Source organism: Trifolium pratense, linkage group LG1 (genome assembly GCF_020283565.1).
Source record: "Trifolium pratense cultivar HEN17-A07 linkage group LG1, ARS_RC_1.1, whole genome shotgun sequence".
NCBI lineage: Eukaryota > Viridiplantae > Streptophyta > Magnoliopsida > Fabales > Fabaceae > Trifolium > Trifolium pratense.
In genome coordinates this window covers 35,451,664-35,465,901 of record NC_060059.1, presented here as the reverse complement: position 1 = coordinate 35,465,901, position 14,238 = coordinate 35,451,664, and the positions used below count along the sequence as shown (strand labels likewise).

At 33.6% G+C, this 14,238-nt stretch overlaps 2 protein-coding genes and 1 non-coding gene across 3 annotated transcripts; 2 read left to right on the top strand and 1 right to left on the bottom strand.

The window, feature by feature from the left end:
* The first annotated feature begins 648 nt into the window (after positions 1–648).
* Positions 649–5,653, top strand: LOC123920806 (uncharacterized protein C57A10.07). The gene is made up of 3 exons (XM_045973130.1): positions 649–1,438; positions 4,023–4,147; positions 5,054–5,653. The coding sequence occupies exons 1-3, from the start codon at positions 859–861 to the stop codon at positions 5,369–5,371; spliced, it is 1,023 nt and encodes a 340-aa protein (XP_045829086.1). The 5' UTR covers positions 649–858; the 3' UTR covers positions 5,372–5,653.
* Positions 5,654–8,091: 2,438 nt separating this feature from the next.
* On the bottom strand, positions 8,092–8,173 carry LOC123903396. Its single transcript, XR_006807972.1, has one exon. It is a non-coding gene; the product is annotated as a small nucleolar RNA Z221/R21b (small nucleolar RNA).
* Positions 8,174–9,200: 1,027 nt separating this feature from the next.
* LOC123920788 (putative UDP-glucuronate:xylan alpha-glucuronosyltransferase 3) lies at positions 9,201–14,233 on the top strand. Its single transcript, XM_045973111.1, has 4 exons — positions 9,201–9,553; positions 10,883–11,077; positions 11,584–12,221; positions 12,939–14,233. The coding sequence occupies exons 1-4, from the start codon at positions 9,495–9,497 to the stop codon at positions 13,967–13,969; spliced, it is 1,923 nt and encodes a 640-aa protein (XP_045829067.1). The 5' UTR covers positions 9,201–9,494; the 3' UTR covers positions 13,970–14,233.
* Positions 14,234–14,238: the final 5 nt, after the last annotated feature.

The window sequence follows — 14,238 nt, the reverse complement described above, 5'->3', positions numbered from 1 at the left end:
GAAGAGGCAAGGAGATATTTTCAATCTTTCAACACTCCAACGCCAAGACAACACCTTGATCTCCTCAACAATTTCCAAAGGTTCTTTGATGACATTGTTGAATATTTTATTGTTCCGAGCATTCCAAATACACCATAAAATTACATGCCGCACCAAAACCACCCCCAACCACCTAAAGATCACATGCCTAAAAATTGTTTAGATGAAGAGATATGTCTAACATGTTGTCCGACGGAAATAATAATCCAAAAATATATTGAGATTTTTTTTTTGTGGATACAATACATATTAAGTTTTTGAAAGAGTAAAATAAACTAAAAATAAACATAGTTATGTTATATGAACATTTTTTTATGCACAAAAATACAACATTCATATTATATTTTTTTCTATGCATGCTTTCCCAAACATACAAAAGATATTAAAAATATTCAAACAATGAAATGGAAAATTTATTTTATTCCACTTCATTCTATTTCACTCGGTCACTTCACTCTATTCCGCGAATTTAGGTTCCTCCATTTTATTTTTTTTTTCATTTGTTCTCCATTTAGAAAAAGATAAACACAATTGAAAATTAGTGAGACTATTGAAAATGAATCCCACTAATTTTTACTTTGTGTCTAAGAAGAACAAATTAAAGAAGAATAAATGGAGAGAACTTAAACTCATATTCCGTTCCGCTTCATTCCATTATATTTCATCGATACATATAATATAAAGTTATCAAATTTGGTCTCTAATGACTAGGAAACAAGATCCCTTCCTCTGAATTTGGATCTGTTGTCTTCCCAACACTTCATTCCATGTAACTTCTCTTTCACAAACCATGATCCAAAGATTCCACAATAATTAATAATGAACCCTTTTCCATCTCAATCCACCAAATCCTTCTACGCATACCCAAGATCCGAAATCGACTTAGAAACCGGAATCCCCATCATAATCAACCGAACCAGAAAACCCAAAAAAACACCATTTTTTCACATTTTCAAAATGATAAAAAAACTCCATCACTTTTTCAAAATTCATCCTTTAATAGCTTTATTACTCTTATCTTTCTCATTTGTTGTAACCCTTTTCGTTTTTCTATCTTATAATAAAACCCAATTAACCGGGTACTCGAAAACCGATTCGGGTTTTGATGATTACCCTTTTTTAAAGCTTAAGAATTTGGTAATGGTTGCTGGTCATTCGATTTATACGAGTAGTGATTGTGGGAAGATTGAGAAAGAGGATTCTTGGTATTTGGAATCTTATCAGAAGAATCCTGGTCAAGCTAAAACTTTTGTGAAGCATATTGAAGAAGGGGTTGAGATTGTTGATAGAGATGAGGATGCTTTGCTTTTGTTTAGTGGTGGTGAGACGAGGAAAGATGCTGGGCCGCGGAGTGAGGCGCAGAGTTATTGGGCTGTTGCTGATTATAAAGGATGGTTTGGTGAGTTTTTGTTGAGCTCTTATAATGATTGTTGTAGCATTGGTAGTAGTAACTAGTAAGTTCTCAAAGTTTCATTATTTGTTAGTGGTTGCTTTTTCGACAAGGTTTTAAATTTAAGTTGCAGTCGCGGTTATGGTTTTGAATGTAGGTTGTGTTGCTGTCCTAGATATACTAGTAGAGTAGAGAATATTGTTGATATGGTTGTGATTGCAATTGTGTTGTAGTCACTGAGATATACAAAACCATGATGTTGTGAGTACATTTGTGATAGGGGACCGTTTTTAAAATCTAGTTGTGGTCTGTGGAATTTGAGAAAACTGCCATTGTTCTGTAGTATGCTATTTAATACAAAGTGTTGTCAAATAGCGGCTGCAGCGGCACTATAGCACTGTGGTGTAGTGGAATTTAAACAAACCACTATTTTCTGCAATATGATATTGACAACTTTGTTTGAAGTTTTTTTGAAGAAGCAACTTTGTTTGAAGTTACTTTGCGATCATTGATATAGTGGAAAACTGCAGACGAATGCAGATAATTTACCACTGTAATTGTGGTTGCTATTTTGTTATATAGACTCTGATAATCTTGACTTGTGGACTGCAATTTAAAACTATAGTTTTGGATATGAAATAGTGAGTGAATGAAATAATATACATTGAAGTAATTATAATTCTATTGATTGGATATTCTTATTATAGGATAATAAAAGAAATGGTTTTTCGGTTATTAAATGTGTGAAGCTTTGTTACAATAGTCTCTGAATGTATTAAAATTACTAAAACGTACATAAATGTGTCTTTTGTTGTGGCATTGGAGGTAGGCGCTGGACCGTGTGTTTCAGTTGTTAAATATGTGAAGCGTTTTCGCAATAGGCTCAGAATGTATTAAAACTACTAAAAAATGCGTCTTTGGTTAATCGTTTGGGTCCTAGAATCTGTTGTTAGTTAGTTTTTTATTTATTTTTTATAAGCCTGTTTTTAGTTAGTTAGTTAGTTAGTTAGTTAGTTAGTTTGGTTTCTGAATGTGTCTTGGTCCATAAAATTAATAACAAAAGACAGGGATTTTTTTGTGGTTTTGTTACATTTAGGAATTAAAATAATTGTTCACTCAGAGTTTATTTGGTAGATATAAAGGTTGTTTTTTCGGTAAGGTTGTAAATTGGTGTTGCAGATAAGGTTTTAATTGTAGGTTGTGTTGCAATGTGGTTGCAGAGTTATAAAAAAAAACCATGATGTTGTAGGTACATTTGCGAGAGGATTCCATTTTAAAATCTGACTGCGGTTATGTTGCGATAATTGATATATTGTTGAAATTGCTGACAAATGCGGTTAATTCATCACTAAATGTGGTAGTTATTAGTTAGTTTGATTCTCGAATATGTCTTGTGTTAGTCAATTTGATCTAGAAAATTACTAATGAAAGACACACAGGGATGTTTTTGTAATTTCGATACATTCAGGGACTATAATGACAAAACTTTCACATTTAGGAATCAAAATGTTTGTTTACTGAAATTTTGTTAGAAATAAATGTTTTCTCGATAAGGTTTTAGGTTGCGGGCACAGTTAAGGTTTTAAACGTAGGTTATGTTGTCAGCTTTGATACAGCAGAGAATATGGCTGATGTGGTTGTTTTTGCAATAGTATTGTGGTTGCAGATATATAAAAAGCCATGATGTTGTAGGTACATTTGCTATAAGGGACCTTTTTGAAATTTGGTTGTGGTTATGTTGTGATAATGAAGATAATTTGCCACTGTAATTGTGGTTGTAGAGATTCTAAAGTTATTGACTTGTGGCGCAATCTAAAACTATGGTTTTGGATTTCAAATAGTTAGTGAATGAAATGAAATAGATATTTGATTGATTGTACTATTATATTTAAAATATGCTTGATATAGCAACTTCAGGAATGTAGTTTATTACTGTCTAGTGTATCATGCACTTTCAGTCATTCCTTAAAAAAAAATGCAGTTTCAAACATGGAAAAAAGAATTTCAAACATGGTATAAATCAGGTAACCAATTGTGCTCGTATTTAGATGTATTTCTGCAATCGTTACGGTCTTGTTGCTTTGCAGCCACCTCTTAGAAGAATTATGTTTCATATTTTCATGTTATGCATTTTTTTTACATGTTTTACAGCTCACTAATCAGTGCACAAATAGAATTAGTGCATTAATTAGGAATGTAAATTTAAAAAAAGAAAAAAGAAAGCAACTTCAATTCCAATATTTTTATCTTAATTCTCCATTTACGTCCAACTGCGGTGATTCAAAACCATGCAGAGACAGGGACTTCGTTATTATACAACAGAACTGTTTTTTTGGCCTTAGTCATGATTTATCGATACAACATTCAGGGACCTGAGTTTCATAGTAAAATTCCTCTTCTAATCTTTAACTTCTCAAATGTTTCCTAAATTTTTTAGCTCGACGAGTCTCCGTTGCATCGTTTATCTTTGTTTTCTCAGGGGTTATCTGATATGGATAACTTGAAAGTGTTTCACCTTTAATTTATCTGCATATGCTTTCCACATAAACTGCTATTGTAGAAACATTCTCATTTCCTTGGGTTGTCTGTGTAGGTAAGGAAGAAAGTGTAAAATGGAGAGCACTTACGGAGGAACATGCTCGGGACAGCTTTGAAAATCTTCTATTTAGTGTCTGTCGATTCCGAGAGCTTACCGGCACCTATCCTCAAAATATTACTGTATGTAAGCCTTACTTCTGCGAGTTCTGAAGCATTCTGTTCCTTTCTAAAAACATGTCATTATATTTGTGGAACTGGCAAAGTAAATTAAAAGGAAGAATAAAAATATATTAAAATTGGTGGCCATACTTTTGTTCCATCTCGATAACAAATAGACAACTACACCAAGGGGACTTTTAACTTAATTTAAAGTTTAAAAAATGCCCTTTATCTTTTTTTCGTGTCAAGTTGGTCCTTTTTGTTTAAAAACGTCAACAATGTTGCACTGAACTTCATTTCTCATCTATATATGTTACCAAAAGTCTTACTTAACCATTCAAAAAGGTAAATTACATATTCAATTCATCAAGAGAACATCAAAGTTAACGTGATCTTTTTATCTAAGATTGTGATCTGTTGTTGTCAATTAGAGTCGAATTTTGGTGTTGAGTGATGAAACATTTTTATAGCATATTATTCAATGATCATGTACACAAATTGGTAACAAGAATGGACTAAAAATGAAAATTGGGTCAACGATGTAAATATTTTTTATGATAAAGGAGGGGTTATTATTTTTTATGATCGTTCCACTTTTTGCCTACTCTAAATGTTAAGCATGCAAAATTGCCGAAAAGCAAGGAGGGATTATTAGAGAGTTATATTTAATAGGGAAGAAACATGCCGCAGTTCACATTCTTCTCATTTGCGATATGATTTAGAGAAGTATTTTCTCCCACTAATTGACATTATGTCAGAAGATTTATAGAAGTTGTTGGACTTGCATTCACAATTAGACTTTCTGTTTTGAGGATCATTTTCTGTCCAAGTTTCATGATTCAATGCAAATATAATTTGAATGATGATTTGCATTGTTTTTTCAGTTGCATCATGTGTTTATTCTGATTTGCTAAATCTGGGAATCAGGTTGTAAGTTATGATTTCAAGGAAGACAGATTTGCAAATCTACATCGATCTGCGATTGGCTTTCCGGAGTCAAGGTTCTTCTATGCTGGCACGCCTGCTACATCGAATTCAAAAGAAGCTGCTTTAAAAGGCGAGGAATTGGTGAGAACACAATTCTCTAGAGATCCATATGGATGTCGAGGTTCACTCTATCATAAGAAACTAAAGCGCGACCCTTTTCACCGGTCGATTCCATATCCTAATGGATGTCCAGAAATTGAATCTTTGTTCAGATATTGTGGGCCAACTCCATATCCTGGTGCACTTCCGTGGGCGTAGTTACGGTGGTTCATGAAATTATACAAGTGTAAACTTACAATGTAGAGATATTAGATACAGTGCAACAACTTGATGTTGCATGAATTTGTTGATACACTATATGAAGATTAAATTTGTTGTTAAGGTGCTGATAAATTGTGTAGAGGAATTATGAAACTGTTGTTGCATTTTGGTTAGAAAAAGTCTAGCAAAGTTTTTGAACGGTGGATTTATTAAAATTCTTGGGGTTCTCAACATGACAGTTCAATATGAAATCTTGTAAAGAGCTGTATTTTTTTAGAACACTGTTATTCGTACCGTTAAACAGTGTCTAGTCTGTCAAGGAACTTGCTGAGTACATAAGGTGAGTTCTCCCCTCCAATCGGGTTTTCTACATGCACAAGAGTCGGAAATCAATCGTCTCACGACTTGTTTTAGGTATCCGGGTCTCTTGTCACTCGGATCAACCAGTGTTACAAATATTATGATCACGATCATTTGTGGCCAGGCTATATATTTCCACATTTGGATTCATTTTCATAGATTATTGACTCGTATAGGAGATAATGGCAGTTATTTATATTGCATTCTGATCTGATTTTATGTAATTGTATTGATAAACAAGCCCCTAAATTATGTATTTTATTAAACACATCAGTCTTTTAAACTTTCATTTGTTGATTCTGGTCATTACACGTATGAAACAGTAAATTTTATTTTCGTGGAATTTATACTTTCTTATCTGCCTTTGTTGTTTTTGAACATAAAATTTAGGTAGAAGTACGTTTGCGCTCTTTAAGTTTGTTTTGTATTAAACTGATTTTTAACATTTCATTTGCATTGGTAGTTTTTATAATGTTACTTTGAAAGACGATTCTTTGTATTTGGAATCTTATCAGAAGAAATCCTGATCAAGCTGCTATGTTTTATTGAGGAAGGGATTGAGATTGTTGATAGAGATCACTGATGAGGATGGTTTGCTTTTGTTTAGTGGTGGTGAAATGAGGAAAGACGCTGGTCTGTGCAGTGAAAACTTGAATGATTGTTTTGTAAAACTGACTTGTAAAAATATATTTTTGGCTTAAATATCTCAAAACTTGTTTTTAGGTTACGTTTGGCCGGATTTCTTTTTTGCTTGTAAGTTATTTTTAACCGTAAGTTAAAAAATAAAGCCACTAGGTTTGGTCTGTGAATATATGTCTTGACACGAATATTGTTGTTTTGATGATTAACAAAAGAAGTCCGAAAATGACAATGATGCAAAAAACATAAAAGAGGGTCAAGTTTTTCAAGACTTGAGTTATAGACTTATTGAGTTATAATTCATATATTTTTAAGATCCTTATGTGAGTAGTAAAAATAGCTCTCGTGAAAATATTTTTGCATGAAATATCATAATTTAATTTGGAAATTGCATTTTTTTTTCGACATACAAAATGATTTTAATAATTAGCATGGTTTGACTTGTTTCATGCGTATATTTCATTTGAAATAAAATCAGCATTCCATGATTTTACTTATTGGGTGGGTTTGATTCGCTAAAAAATAAGGGACTGGACAGGACAACTCCTGCTGTAAGTTTGATTTTAAAACTGTTCCTGGTACTGGACAAGGGCCAAGGGACAGGACAAAACTTGAAATTCTTGTCCCCCGAACCACGGGTCAACTTTTTGTCCTCAGCACAAGTTGTCTAAAATACCAAAATAACCTTTTGTCCACCAAACAACACAACATGTATTGTTATGTCCAGTATTTATATTTTGCAGATCAAACGGACCCATTGAAACATTGCCTAATTAAGGTTTGTTCAAAAAAGCCATTCATTTTGTTTCCGTTATGAGTGGCAACGGCTATTTTAATCAAAGCCAGCTATTTTATTTCTAAGGCACATTATTCTCATGTCCTATTTATATATGGGTCTCTTGTCACTTGAATCAGCCAGTGTTTGTTTTAGGTATCTGGGTCTCTTATGACTCTTGTGATCACAATCATTTGTGGCCAGGCTTTATATTTCCACATTTGGATTCATTTTCATAGATTATGGACTCGTATAGGAGATAATGACAGTTATTTATATTGTATTTTGATCTGATTTTATGTAATTGTATTGGTAAACAAGCCACTAAAATTAAATATATGAAGCATTGTTTGTCGCAATAGGTTATTCTATACCAGCGCACCTACATTTAATGCAAAAATAACTGCAGTAAACCATCTGATTTGATATCAATGGCCGATATTCAACAATGTCCCAAGCTGAAAATCAGTCATTCATACTTAAATCAGATGGCTATTGCAGAAAATCCCGTTTGCAAAACCATTCTGAATTCATTTTTTTAATCAGTTTGATACAAGGACCAAAACAAGTGACACTATCTTGCGCACACAATTGAACTTGATTTGGCAGCTAAACCCAATTTTCTTAATCTGTTACATTTAATTTTAACTGAAAACATTTTATTCTAACAAAAAATAAAAAACATTAACAAAATTAAAAATTTTATGAAGCACTAAATAAATATGAAATATTGAAAGAAAAAAAAATTGTATGTAGATTGAAAATAGAACCATCAGAAACCAAATTTCATCCCCAGAAGCTATAAAGCTATACGGTCCGCATCATGGTTGAGGTTATAAAACCCCGCATCATTTGGTTCTAAAAATTCAACAACATAAGAAAATAAATTCATTAATTAAATAAAAAATATTCAACAGAAGATTTATGATAGCGAAAATATAAAGGGCTCAGAAAAAAATAATGGGTTTGAGAAAATTATCAGCACTGAAAATCAGAGTGGTGCATGATCTCTATCATCACGGCCCATAAAATTAATGCATAAAATGAAATAATTATGAAATTATGAAAGAAAAAAATGAAGGTTGTGAAAGAAAAACAAAATTATTGTGAGATTGAAAAAACTGAAAAGAAGACAATGAAAGGAGAAGGGTTGTGGCGTTGCTTTTATAATGGAAAGGGTAAAGAAACCCTAATTTGTTTTATTGGGCCGGTCCATGTTTGGTCCAATACGACGGCCCAGTTCTACCTTAGTTAAATCCGAGTGGGATTTCTTAGTAAAAAATAAATAAATTTTAAGTTTAAGTCCTTATAAAATTTTGAGTTTTCAAGTATAACCCCTAAAAAAATGTATTCATCTTTTTGTCTCTATTTGTATTTTATAAGGAAACAATGATTTACTCATTTTTGAATACTTAATTGGGACACACATGTATATATCACTTATTTATAATTTTTTTAGTAATAAGCACTCAATTTCTTAAATTCAGCATCTCTTTTTTTGTTTACAATCAGCTGAGGATCGAACCCAAAACCTATAACATACTATCCAAACCCCTCACCACTAGACCAAACCTAGTGGCTTAAATTCAGCACCTCTTAAACAGTTCTAATATAAACATTCAATTCCTCCAATTCACTGCCTCGTAAAAAGTTCTAAACTGGTCTCACTAATAACAATCTCTCCAATAACTCTACATTATTTTAAATAGGTTCCACAAAAATTATATAGGTATCATGTCTTATTGTAGAAAGAATACATATAGGTACTCATTTGTATTTTGCTCAAATGGTGGTACCTATTAGGTACTCATACTTGAAAATAAGTATTCACCATTGAAAATGGTCTAAGAATCAATTTGTATAACGTGGTGAAAACTAATTATTATATGAGTCATGTTAAACAATGACCCCGGACATTTGTTAAGCAAACTAAAAAAAGAAATCAAAAAATAAAGTTAATGTTAGAGAGATAACTTTATATTTTTAATGTATTAAATACACAAGTTTCAAAGTAAAATTTCCATATTAATATGCTGGCCCGGAAGATTGAATAGATCAAATAGATCTTACTGGTACTTCTTCTTACTAGTACAAGTACAACAATATTTCTACTGACTGGTCAGCGAGAATTATAACCGCTTCAACTCCACCAAGTCATGATGGTTGTTTCCACCACTCTCCGCCACACTCATTCTTAATCCAATCCATCTCAACCTTCTTCTCCTTTCTTCAACCCTTTCAATTCACTCTCTCTTTTCCATTCCAATCAAACTTTTTTCTCGCATTTTCTTTCTGCATTGACTTCGCATTTCGTTCTATTAGAATTTGGCTTGACCTGAATCCAATATGAGGGGTCCTACCCCGAACACCGTTGAGCCACGTCACCGATTATCAACTTCATTCAGGTTGATTATATTCAATTTTTGATCCAAAATGATAAATATGAATAAACCTGATTTGTATTTTGGTTTGTTTATTTAGATTTTATCTTACTTGAAATTCCTTTATATTTCATAACTTGGTTTATCTTAGCTACTTAATTTCATGTTTATTGTTGCATATATGCTGAGTATGATTCATAGTTACTGATAAATGTGCGCTCTAGCGCATAGTAGAGTGAGTGGAGTTGAAAGTATTTAAACTTTGGATTGTATATTATGTAAACCTAAGTATTGTACAATCGAAAAACTAAACTACATCGGTCACTCTGTTGTCGAGACCTAGGCACAATTGGCTGAACTCTGTGATCAATTGTTTGTATCTTTTTGTGCTTTATAATATTTGTTTACTTTAGAGTAGGATTTGTTGTTCTATTATTTATGTAATTGTTTTGATTTTTGTGTTTCGAGCGAATTCCTTATTAGATATGAGAGCTAGTTTAGGAGTTTTAGTTATAGAGAATCTTAAAATCGTTTTTAGCAATTTGAGATGCTAAATGGTTGTCATTGTCGGTCTTGTTTTATTTGAATAATTTTCACTATATAATTTTGTATGGAAACTAATGCTATTAGTGTTAATTCGTATTTGGAATTTGGCACTTTGTAGTAAGTGGAAATCAACTAACTTTCATCTTTGAAGGAGGTTGTTTGATTGGATGAATCATGAGATTGATCCGAATAGTAAGAATAAGCATGGAAAATACAAAATTTTAGTTCTAAATAGTGAGAATAAGTTGTTTGGTTGGATGAATCATGAGATTGATCTGAATTGTAAGAACAAGCGTGGAAAATACAAACTTTTAGTTCTAAATAGTGCTAGGATGCAAGATCAAAGCTGTTAAATAGATTCATAGAGGTTTTGTATCTTGTTATATCAAGGATTTTGAATTGAATTAGATCCAATTATATACATTTGAAGAACTGTTTAGAAGAGTGGCTTTATAAGGGGATATGGGCATTTTGTCTAATTATTTGGCGTTCTGTTTTCTGTTTTAGTATCCATGTTATTATTATTTTTTGATAGACAAATTTTAGTATATTAGTTGTAATGTAACCCTTAGCTCAAATCAGTTTGAATTCCAGTTCTTTAACTCCAGTAATCCTTAGCTCAAATCAGTTGAGATACCCAATCCTTAGCTCAAACCATGTTATTATCGAGTAAAAATAAAGAAATTTTCTGTCCTTATATAGATTCTTATCGTCTTAAAGCTTACTTTGCACCTGTTTCCTTTGTTGCTACTTGGACTCTCTCATAGATATAAAGTATTGACTTTTTTCCTTCTCTATTGGATGCAGTGAAGATACTACCAAGAGAAGGTCTCAGAAAAATAAGGACTTTAAAGATGTTGAGAAAGCATCACATGTTCCGTTCCTAGAAAGGAGTATAAATTGCAGGCCGAATTGGAAATTTGTTTTGGTTATTATTATCTTGGGAACCTTGCTTACCATTTTCCACCCTCCAGCTGTTTATAATACTGATCATATATCACGGTATGCCTAAATTTGATGGATGGAACATTCGTTTTCTTTTCTAAATTTGGTCTTTTATTTAAAATGTAGTTTGCTCACGTATTCTTTCTCATATATCATCCATCCCCTTTAAGCACGGAGCATTAATTTACAGTTGTTAGAATGTATCTGTCTGCTTACTTGCAAATACAATTCTTCAAAGCATGCATCCCTTGTTAGATTATGTGTTGTCTCCTCACTTTGTAATACAATGACAGCAGTGTTGTAAAATACTGGCGATAGCATAGCGGAATATGAACAAATCACAGTTGTTCTGCGATAAGCTATTTAGTACACAGTATTTTCAAACCGAGGCTATAGTTAGCTATAGCTCTGTAGCATAACAAATTTGAAGAAACCACTATTTTCTGCGATATGCGATTGACAACCCTAAAAGACAATTGATTTCTCCAAATAGTAAAGAGTGATTTTTATTTGCGTACTTATATTTGCATCTTATTATGGAGATTTTATTTTTTGGACTGCAGGACAACATTTGTGAACAACTTGAATGGAGAGCTCGATGGAACTGATCCCCGTTATGCGTCATTTCTAAACATCGACTGGAACCAAATAACTAATGTTCTTGAAAATTTGAAGGATAAGGACACATATCAGGGTGTTGGCGTATTAAACTTCAATGATAGTGAGATTGACCACTGGAAGCAGCTAGTACCAGAATCAGAGCATGTAGTCCTTCACCTGAACTATGCTTCCAGTAACATTACATGGGAGGACTTATATCCAGAATGGATCGATGAAGAAGAAGAATATGAGTTTCCTATGTGTCCAACACTACCTAGGATTCAGGCACCAGGAAAACCACGGCTTGATCTTATTGCTGTTAAGCTTCCCTGCGATAAGTCAGGGCGCTGGTCAAGAGATGTAGCTCGTTTCCACCTGCAGATTGAAGCAGCAAGACTTGCTGCCACTTCCAAAGGGTTTCGCCCAGTGCGTGTGCTTTTTGTAACTGACTGTTTCCCAATTCCAAATCTCTTTACTTGCAAGGATGTTATACAGCGTGACGGAAATGCCTGGCTTTACGAACCCGACCTGCATAAACTCAGAGAGAAGCTGCAGTTACCAATTGGTTCATGTGAACTATCAGTTCCTCTGAAGGCTAAAGGTAGGCTCCAATAAACTTGTATTTCTATGTTGTGTTTACTTTGTGCCCTATTCTTTTAGCACTTCTCATTGCGAAGCTTGATGTTTTGAAAAAATGCGGCGGATGTGACCGCAATTGCAATTGGGATGCCGTTACGGAGATCTCTAAAACCTTTTGCAACCGCAATTTACAACTATGCCTTGAGTAATACTCTTTTCAATGTTAATGAACACCAGATATACTAATCAGGGTGTCTATTAAGTCCCTGATCTTATTATTGAAGAAAAAAAAGTATTATTGGCAAGTATTTTCCCAATTCTCAAAGGTGTTGCTAAATGAGAGAATGACCAGTGAAGGGTATTCATTCAAGAGATCAGGACTCTACCTCCCAAATATCTAAAAATCTTAAAAGCCGCACACTTTCCCTTTCCAATTATTATTTATTTACACCGCACACCCCATGTCGCTAACTAACTACCTCAACTAACTGATTACCTTATAATATCTCAACAGGTTTAGTGCCTAATGTCAAGCATGAAATTTAAAATGAATTGAATCCCATTGTCTGGTATATTTATTTAAGCATAATAGTCATGTCTTAGGTTAGTACATTATAATCTTGATGTATTCCAAAAAGCCAATATGGCTTTTGGGAGTGTATTATTGCATTTCCTTTGAAGTTCCAATATGCATGAAGTTAACTAGATATATTGATCAGAGACTTCTTACCTTCAACAGAAAATTTTCACTCTGAAAGGGCACACCGAGAAGCTTATGCAACTATACTGCACTCTGCACATATATATGTTTGTGGAGCCATCACTGCAGCTCAAAGTATTCGAATGTCTGGTTCAACACGCGATCTTGTAATTCTTGTTGATGAAACAATCACTGATTATCATAGGGAGGGCTTGGCAGCAGCTGGATGGAAGATCCACACGATTAAAAGAATCAGGAATCCGAAAGCAGAACCGGAGGCATATAACGAGTGGAACTACAGCAAGTTCCGTCTCTGGCAGTTAACAGATTATGACAAAATCATTTTTATTGACGCCGACCTTCTTATACTCAGAAATATCGATTTCCTTTTTGAAATGCCTGAAATATCAGCCATAGGAAACAATGCTACACTGTTCAACTCAGGTGTTATGGTGGTTGAGCCGTCAAATTGTACATTTCAACTCCTTATGGATCACATCAATGAGATTGTGTCATACAACGGTGGGGACCAGGGTTATCTAAATGAAATTTTCACCTGGTGGCATCGGATTCCAAAACACATGAACTACTTGAAGCACTTCTGGGAAGGTGATGAGGAAGAGAAGAAGGCAACAAAAACTCGTCTCTTTGGAGCTGATCCACCGATCCTTTATGTCATCCACTATCTAGGTAATAAGCCATGGCTTTGTTTCCGAGATTATGACTGCAACTGGAACGTGGACATTCTTCAGGAATTTGCAAGCAATGTAGCTCATGCAAGGTGGTGGAAGGTTCATGACGCCATGCCAGAAAATTTGCAGAAGTTCTGTTTACTTAGATCGAAGCAGAAGGCGGCATTAGAGTGGGATCGTAGACAAGCCCAGAAAGGAAACTACAGTGATGGTCACTGGAAAATTAAGATAAAAGACCCGCGTTTGAAAACATGTTTCGAGGATTTCTGCTTCTGGGAGAGTATGTTATGGCATTGGGGTGAAAAGAATTGGACAGATAATTCTACTGTTAACAATTTACCACCTGCTGTCAAAACCAAATCTCTATCTTCTTTATGAGTTTACTTCTCTTTATACTTCACACACATATTCACATGTTTGCACAATGTGATTTCTCTGGTTAGTGCAAAATATGATTGCTAAATTGTATTTGGGCAAATTTTATGGACAGCTCATTATTATAGTTTTTCAGAGGTTTATATCTTATAGACATGCACAATTATGAGTACAGTTTCTGATTATATTATTGTTTTGTAACTAATCAATGAGTTTTGTAAGATTTGATATTCATAAGTGTGAATATAGTGCGTTAGTATTGTGACCTTTTT